Source organism: Nerophis lumbriciformis, linkage group LG04 (genome assembly GCF_033978685.3).
Source record: "Nerophis lumbriciformis linkage group LG04, RoL_Nlum_v2.1, whole genome shotgun sequence".
Classification (NCBI taxonomy): domain Eukaryota; kingdom Metazoa; phylum Chordata; class Actinopteri; order Syngnathiformes; family Syngnathidae; genus Nerophis; species Nerophis lumbriciformis.
The window spans coordinates 10,625,001-10,634,612 of record NC_084551.2 but is presented as its reverse complement, the minus strand read 5'-3'; the positions used below and the strand labels follow the sequence as shown (position 1 = coordinate 10,634,612).

The window sequence follows — 9,612 nt, the reverse complement described above, 5'->3', positions numbered from 1 at the left end:
ACATCATTTGAAAGAGGAAAATAAATAACATTTCAATAATGTATATCTTTATTCGAGGTTTTCTCTTTGACCATTTGTGGATATAATATTTTGCGTGGGTAATAATAAATACGTTTAGAATATATTTAACATTATGACACTATCGTATTCAAATAAAACATTTTTCCTCCACCTACTTGAATCGTTGCTGTTTTATTAAAAAAGTGATTCCGTTTAAAACCATAAGAGGTGTTCAAAACTTTATTCATCCCATAATGGGAAAATTGTGAGGTTGCAGTGCAGATCATTAAGTCCATAAAACACTTAATAGTTAAATTTGTTTTAACTATTAAATTAACCTAAAATATGACTTATTTTATCTTTGTGGAAAATATTGGACACAGTGTGTTGTCAAGCTTATGATGTGATGCAAGTGTAAGCCACTGTGACACTATAGTTCATTTTTTAAAATGTTTTTATTTCATTTTTTGCAAATGGCTGTGATAATGTACCGTATTTTTCGGAGTATAAGTCGCACCGGCCGAAAATACATAATAAAGAAGGAAAAAAACATATATGTCGCACTTTTTGGGGAAATTTATTTGATAAAAGCCAACACCAAGAATAGACATTTGAAAGGCAATTTAAAATAAATAAAGAATAGTGAACAACAGTCTGAATAAGTGTACGTTGTATGACGCATGAATAACCAACTGAGAACGTGCCATAACGTAACATATTATGGTAAGAGTCATTCAAATAACTAACATATAGAACATGCTATACGTTTACCAAACAATCTGTCACTCCTAAATCCCATGAAATCTTATACGTCTAGTCTCTTACGTGAATGAGCTAAATAATACTATTTGATATTTTACGGTAATGTGTTAATAATTTCACACATAAGTCGCTTCTTAGTATAAGTCGCACCCCCGGCCAAATTTTGAAAAAAAACTGCGACTTATAGAAAGACAAATACGGTAAATAAGGGATTTCTAATCACTGCTATGTTGGAATTCTTATTAATATTGATAGAGTTGTTGATATTCATTTTTTTTACTACTTTTGGATTGTTTTGTGTCATGTTTGTGTGTCCTCTCAATTGCTCTGTGGATTGCTATTCTGAATGTTGCTGGGCCGGGTTTGGTTTTGGAATTGTATTATTATGGTATTATTTTGTTGGACTGATTACATAAAAAAAGAAGTCTGCAAAAAAACAAGGTAAAACACATGAAAACAAGGGGGTAACATTAAAAGAAAAAGGACATAAAAGTTCTTAAAAGAGCACAGAGTTGATTCAACAAGCTGACACTTCAGCGGCCCCATTTCTACATACAGCTACAAAATTTAAAACAACGAAAAAAAAACCCCAAATTGCGATAAATATTACATATTGCGCACATACGATTGCACCATGCATACACCAAAAAACTACAAAAACATTTTTTTTAACACCCACATACACCGCGGTGGCCTCTGCAGTGCTTCACGCCATTGTCTGCTTGTGTGGTGGGCCACACGGCCACAGACCCAACAAAGCTACCAAGAGAGCCGACTCCGTCCTAGGCTGCCCAATAGCCCCTGGCCAATGTCCGGTGCGCGCGGATGAGCGAGAATCTGTCAAGGGAGGCCAAAGTGTCCCTTACATGCTCATTTAGCTCAGTGAAGCTCGTCCGTCCCGACGCTCAACGCTAGCTCCACAGCCCCGTCTCTTTCTCCGCATCTCCTCCGGTCTCTCCAGCAGCTGGTCTCCGGTGCAAACAGGGCCATGGCCAAAAGTAATGAAAGTGCCATGAAAAAACCAAAACCAAAAGACAAAAAACACACAAAGGAGGGCTCCTGCAACCAGCAGCCATGACTATCTTGAGGGAAAAAAAGGCAAATATTTTCGTCATGAAGGTTACAAAAAACCCATAATGGATCAATGTTATGGTTTAATCTTTTCAATCTGATTCGAAACTAATAAACCTATGAGGAAATTTGAAATTCTGAGAGGAAATCTTGTTCCTGTGAACAGGAAGTTTTCCAATGATATATTACACGGACACGACAGAGAAAACAGTTTTCGTCATCATTGTTCAAATATTGTAATGTATGTCGAGACGCTTTGAGGACATGAATTCCATCGATCACTTTACTGAGTATAACTCTTTATTGTCGGCCATAAACACATCACCAAAACATTAGTAAAAAAAATTATATCTTCGAGAGGAGCCAGATGAGGTGGTTCGGGCATCTGGTCAGGATGCCACCCGAACGCCTCCCTAGGGAGGTGTTTAGGGCACGTCCGACCGGTAGGAGGCCACGGGGAAGACCCAGGACACGTTGGGAAGACTATATATCCCGGCTGGCCTGGGAACGCTTCGGGATCCCCGGGAGGAGCTGAACGAAGTGGCTGGGGAGAGGGAGGTCTGGGCTTCCCTGCTTAGGCTGTTGCCCCCGCGACCCGACCTCGGATAAGCGGAAGAAGATGGATGGATGGATATTTCATTAGGAACAAAACATCTACATAAACATTTCACTCCAGAGAAAAAACATATTTAATTTTTTTTTTTTTTTGAGAAACATTGCTTGTTTTTTTTGTTACATGGGCGTGACGTCGGGCTGCAAACATCTGCTTTTATTGTACACATAATGTAACAATGACATTCATAATTGCCATTTACATACATGTTTCCCCCCGCTGTCCTCTTTCTTACACAAAATATTCAGTTTCATAACATTCTCATATTACAAAAAAAAAATGAGCGTCACTAAAACCAAGTCGCCGCCTTCACTAGCACTGTCATAATAAATTACATAATATATGTAATACATTTGATGACGTTCATGACTTGAAGGCATTTAGCAAACCAGGTGAAAATAACAGGTCAGTGAATTGCCAACTATTTAAATGATCTACAGTGAGCTAGACGTGCACCCTGAGGTTCAGGCAGTAAGCAAAACCACAACATTTAATTGTAAATGAAATTCTTGCCTTCTAAAGATGAGCCTATTTAATACAGGATATGCCATACAAAAACCTACAAAAAATGCAACTATTAACATTTCATTCAACACGTCACAATGTATACATTTATCCAATACTGCTTTTGTTGTACACAACAATGCTGTTTTGTTTTTTCAGTGTTGTCAATAATACTGCCGGGTAGTACTGACCCTCACAATATGGGAACAGAAGCAACACAACATTGCCAAACACAAGCGCATAAGCAAGTGTTGATAGTCGTAAACTCATCCCGTTTCCCATTTAAAAAACATCTAAAAGTGAAAGTAACATTTTGTTCTTTTTTAAAGAGTAGAAAGAAACCGACTTTTACGTTTGAAATCCTGCAGCAGCATAAATATCATAAAACACACAAGGTTGGATCTGCATTACAAATTGAGGCGTGCACTTTTTTTTTTTTTAAAGCATCGACACAGTCATCAAAAACTTAAGAACCAGAATGTTCTGCTGCTCCTCCTGTTAAAAGATGTCGAAAAACATGCAAAACCACAGAAATGACGTGTTTCATCCTTCATTGTTACATTCGTGAGAACTTGCAAAGCTGCAAAAAGTAGCATGTTATTCTTTTTTTTTGTCGTAATGAAATAAAAATCTACACATTTGTGGAATACACATTAAACATTCTCACAGTATAAAAGAGTAAATTAGACGTCCGCTCTGCAGATTAAAATCTCTTACCTAAGGAAGTCCTTTCGTGAAACAAAATGATGTCTCTTTTTCCTTCATTATGGTGCACTGCTGTCTACTATGCACATTAGTGGTAATGGAGGCTCTTTTAGCCATCGGTGAGCTTTTCGAAACCGCAAGAAGGTCCAGCTTTTGGGAGTCTGCGGGGATTTGGACAAACTGCTCAAGAGCTGGAAAGTGTGCACATCTTTGAAGTCTTCAACATAAACTGAAGGTCTCTCCTCTTCTTCATCGTGTACTTGTCATTTTTCATCATCAGACGTCCCCAGAGGGTAAGGTGAAGAGCATTATGGATCAGCCATAGAGGCACTGAAGAAGACATTGTGGCAGGAACTGAAAGCTAGAATGAGAATTGGAACATTTTGAATTCTGTCCATGAAATATAGAAACAATGAATGGCTAAACACGAAAGAGTTATGGCGGCCTGTACACAGTGTTGAGCTTCATGGCTGTTAAGGTACTAACTCCTTTGAATTGAGTTTTTTTTTTTACTTTAAATTACACAAATCAGTGTTAATATTAAGAGTGATATCAGTCCCATATCAGCAAAAATACAAGTATCGGATTGTATCGGCTTATATCTCCTGTAAAATTTCTGATACAAGCAGTCCTGCCGATTGTTTGATTGTGCAAAACTGGGCAGCCAGTTAACATCTACCCTATTTTCCGGATTATAAGTGGCACTTAAAATCCTTTTTTCCCCTCAAAACTCGACAGTGCGCCTTATTACCCGGTGCGCCTAATGCAAGGAATAAGTTTGGTTGAACTTACTCACCTCGAAGCAATTTTATCTGGTACATGGTGTGGTGATAAGTGTGACCAGTAGATGGCAGTCAAACATGAGAGATAATTGTAGGATGCACCGTTTGATGTGATTCAACATACAAGTATTATTATGGTGTGTGTACAAGGTAAGACATATTATCTGACGTTTTGTTTCGCAATATTATGCAAAAGCAACTTTTCTTACCTTCTGGTACCTGCTGATCTGTATTTGGGATCTGCATAAATCCTGAAAAATTGCGCACGTCCACCTTTGTCGTCTGTACCGTAGTCGATAAGCTTCTTCTGTTTCTCTATCTTCTTGTTATGGGACATTCATCCTCCACTGTTGCCATTTCTAATTTAAAGTAGTGTAAAGTTCTTACTTGTATCTGTCAGTCAACTCTCCATGAAAGCGCTAAAACATACCGGTGTAGTGAGTTTACACTATTCACCCAAGGAACTTTAGTTATTACAGTTCCTGTCGGACGGTTTTTCACGGGACACATTTCCGGTGTTGTTTCCGGATGAGGAGATGCTGCTCTGTTATAATTTTAAGTAAAGTCTGAATGTCATTAAAACAGTTAGGTCCATCTTTTGACACTTCTTCCACTCCCGTCCTTGCACGCTACACCGCTACAACAAAGATGACGGGGAGAAGACGCTGCCGAAGGTGAGCCACGTAAATAAGACCGCCCACAAAACGACGCATACGGAAGCGACTGTCAGAAAGCGGCTTGAAGGTGATCTGTAAAACATAATCTATGCAACATTTTGACCAAATAACCACCATTACATGTTATGTAGACCACAAGGAAGTGTTTTCCATTTCGAAAAAAATAATAACAAGACTCCTTCAATGCGCCCTATAATCCGGTGCGCTTTATATATGAAAAACGATCAAAAACAGACCATTCATCGGCAGTGCGCCTTATAATCCGGTGCGCCCTATGGTTCGGAAAATACGGTAATTGTCCTCCAATGGGCACACAAGGTTGGTCTTTTCTTCTCTTTCAGTCACGTCATTTACAAAAGGTAAGGCTAGCAGCTACAAAGAGCTAGCAGCTACACAACAGCTAAGCACACAATAACACACAAGCTAGACATACATAATACTGTCTCTTAGGATGTCCTAATCAACAATTTTGTCCTCACATCCGATCTGAATTTGATTCTCAGTCCGATACTTTGACAATAGATTATACAATTGAACATGTTTTTAGCAAGTAACTAAAGCAAAAAACAAAAACAAACAGTTTTATCTAGCTTATCTCATTGAACGTAGAATTTGCTAGTATAGATTTAGTATTACATGTGTGGTATTGAATGCTACATATAAGTATTCTAACAAAATATAGTGGCTCGTGCAAAATAACTAAATAAAAGCAAAAACGACTATTGGCTTCCATTTAAATAATTTGGGTTTTGCCCCAAAGCCTTCCTGACACACTCTCTGAGTTCGTAACAACAACAACAATAACAAAAAACAGCAAAAAAAGGATATTTAATAAAAAACCAAAAAAATAAAAATACCAAATTAGAATAACTAGATATCGATAGTATCAACATCTGGATCTATCGTCCCTACTTTACATTGAAGCTTAAGCAGTTAGCTTCCTGTGCCGTCCTGCTTGGTGTGTGTGTGTGTGTAGAATGCTTAGCCATTCATTTTCCTCTAGTCCTCCAGTGATAATAGTATGTGGAAGAAACGTAGTTTGTTTTCCACCATGGTGGTGAGCATTATAATCTTAGAAGCAATTTTGCACTGTGGATACACGACACGTTTGTGGCAACTTGCTACCAAATTCGAGCCGGTTTTCTGGCAAGACATGCACCCTCCTAGAAGTCATGCTACTCTTGCATGTGTGTTTTTTATTCATTTTATTTAACCTTTATTTAACCAGGAAAAAATCCCATTGAGATTAAAATCTTATTTTTCAAGGGAGTCCTGGCCAAGAGGCAGCTAAGTTACACATAACATGACAGGATGGACACCAAGTAAAACAGTTACAGATAACTGAGGCTCCTTCAAATGCTCTGTTTAGATTTGAAAGCATTTAGGATAAAAATTCAGTCAGCTACCAGTCTCTTTGTAACATGTTCCAAGCACAAGGAGCTGCATACACAAAAGCTTTTTTCAGTGTGAGCAAAAGGGACAGAGACCAACAGCTGATCGTTGGATCTCAGTGCAAAAGAGTCCGTACTTCTCTGTGAAATCAATGCACAAACAAGAATATGGAAATGTAGCTGTCTCTCCCTGAAGGTGCATACTCTTGAAAGGAATCTTTCACAAGAGTAGAATCTTCAGCCATGTAAGCACTGGGACACAGCTGTGGTAAAGACCGTTTGGACTTGGCAGCTAATCAGTTAAAAAAAATCAAATATCGGCCCCCTATCCGATCTCATGATCGGATCAGGACACCTCTTGTAAAAGGTGTACTAATAGAAACAATATTGTAGACTAAAACATGGCATTTGTCCGTATGAACAAGTCAAAAATTAATATACTTGCATATTACTTACAGACACAAAGTCTTCAAGATAGAAGCGTATTAGAAAGTATTCAGTAACAAACATGTTGACATCATAATGAGCTTAACTTAATGAATTATTGTGGCCACTACATGTCGCCAATTTAACACTCGATTTTAACTTAATTAAAGACAGCATAATGTCATGTCTGTGTAATCATGTTTTGTTTTGTTTAGTTATTGGACTCTTTTTAGTTCCTGCTTTTCACTCCCTTGTCTTGTTTCCATGGTTACCCATTAGTTTCACCTGTTCCACGTTTGGACTCATTGTGCACTCTTGTTTGTCACCATAGCAACCCATTAGTTTTCACCTGTCATGTCACGCACCTGTTTTGAGTCACGCACCTGTTGTTAATCATGTCTGTGTTATTTAAGCTTTTCATTTTCTGTTGTTCGTCCTGGTGTCATATCTTTTCTAACCCTGCTATCCTCTGGTATCAAGCCATGTTTACAGTCCCATGCCACAGTAAGTGTCTTTATTTCGTGTTCACAGTTTCTGCCTTTGTGCAAGTTTTGTTTTCATTCGCCAAGTTTTTTACCTCCGCCATTGTGCGCGCTTTATGTTCCTTTTTGATAGTAATAAATAAATCATGTACCCACCTTCAAGCCATGTCCGATCCAAATTCAATTGCATCTCGGGAAAACAATCACTCCATAGTCCACGCTTTGACACATAAGTCTATTCCAGACTGTTAATAATAAATAGGTTACTGTTTTTCATACCTATTATTGTTTTCTGTTTGACTATTTTCACTTGATCAAGACTTTTCCAACGTTTCAAACTACTAAATAATAAAAGTATGTATGATTGGTAAATCATACATACTTTTATTATTTAGTAGTTTGAAACTGTAGCGAATCAATATCTGTAACGACAAAAACGTATTTTCCGGATTATAAGGCGCACTGCCGATAAATGGTCTATTTTAAATGATAAATAAATGATAAATGGGTTGTACTTGTATAGCGCTTTTCTACCTTCAAGGTACTCAAAGCGCTTTGACACTACTTCCACATTTACCCATTCACACACACATTCACACACTGATGGAGGGAGCTGCCATGCAAGGCGCTAACCAGCACCCATCAGGAGCAAGGGTGAAGTGTCTTGCTCAGGACACAACGGACATGACAAGGTTGGTACTAGGTGGGGATTGAACCAGGGACCCTCGGGTCGCGCACGGCCATTCTTCCACTGCGCCACGCAATCTTTTGTCATATAAAAGGCGCACCCGTTTATAGGGCGCATTAAAGGAGTCATACTTTATAGCTTACCAAAGTCGTACTAAAACATGTTGATAGATTTTTGAGCGCTGTGTGTATATATATATATATATATATATAATATATAATATATATATATATATAAAATATATAATATATATATATATATATAATAATATAGTTATTATATATAATATATATGTTATATAATAATATATATGTTAATAATATATGTTATATAATAATATATAATATATAATATATATATATATATAATATATATATATAATATATATATATATATATATAATATATATATATAATATATATATATATTCTATATTGTCAATGGCACATATAAAATGTTGGTGTTGTTTACTTGAATGATATAATCATCATACCTCCTACCATGTATCTCTTATGTTTGACTGCCATCTACTGGTTACACTTGTCATTACACCATGCACCAAATAAAATTGCTTCGAGGTCGGTGAGCAAAACCAGAATTATTCCGTACATTAGGCGCACCGAGTTATTAGGCACACTGTCGAGTTTTGAGAAAAAAAAGGATTTTAAATGTGTCCGGAAAATACAGTGGTCAAGGCTCCAATATCGATATTGTACCAGAAGTGAAAAGAAAAGTTCCAGAAAAAGCTCTGTTACTTTGTTGTAAATGTAGATTAAATTTGTATTTCACCACAAAGGGGTAGGACAATAGCGTACTGCATGTTCTTATCTGCTCATACTTAATATTAGGCTTACTGGGGACTGTAAATTATTGGTAAGTGTAAATATGAGTTGTTTGTCTCTATGTGCCCTGTGATTGACTGGTGACCAGGCCAGGATGTACCCTGCCTTTCCCCCCCAAAGTCAGCTGGGATAGGCTACAACTCCTCCACCACCCTAATCAGGCAGTATAGGAAATAGATGCTTTACAAATTACCTTACAAGCTGATGCCTCATCTTCAAAACTGTCCAGCACTGCTGGGGTCACACTGTAACAGGCGTACGATGGAGGGGTCACTCTTTGCTCCCTTGATGAACTCCTCCAGGGACAGCTTACCTAAAACAACACATACTAAAAGTCAGTTTGGATTGCTGAAATATGTTCCTAAGAAATTATAATTCAACTCAATGTAGCAATTTCTGCAGAAATTGCGTGTAAATGCTGAAAAGGTGATACTAAACTGAAATGTTGATGAAATGCTAAATAAATGGTAGATATTGTGAATAAATTGATGAAATGTATAACAAATGTTAAAGTAAAGTAGTAACATTTTCCGAATTTGCTAAAAGGCTAGCATAAAACGTTAACACGCTAACATGGGAACAGTTAGCGTGCTGTACTTCCAACATGGCGGCATGTCATCAAATCTATAATAATTGAATCAAAACGTCGAAAATTTGCTAAAAAAAAAT

At 37.4% G+C, this 9,612-nt stretch overlaps 1 protein-coding gene across 2 annotated transcripts in view; it reads right to left on the bottom strand.

Moving 5' to 3' along the window:
• Positions 1 to 2,504: 2,504 nt before the first annotated feature.
• ncalda (neurocalcin delta a) overlaps positions 2,505 to 9,612 on the bottom strand; it is a 65,360-nt gene continuing 58,252 nt past the window's right edge. For both annotated transcript variants that reach the window (XM_061948691.2, XM_061948683.2), the window contains exons 4-5: positions 9,137 to 9,256; positions 2,505 to 4,016 (exon numbers count right to left, since the gene is read on the bottom strand). In XM_061948691.2, the coding sequence (XP_061804675.1) occupies positions 9,159 to 9,256 (98 nt within the window). In that variant the 3' untranslated portion in view covers positions 2,505 to 4,016; positions 9,137 to 9,158. The remainder of the gene's footprint in view (positions 4,017 to 9,136; positions 9,257 to 9,612) is intronic.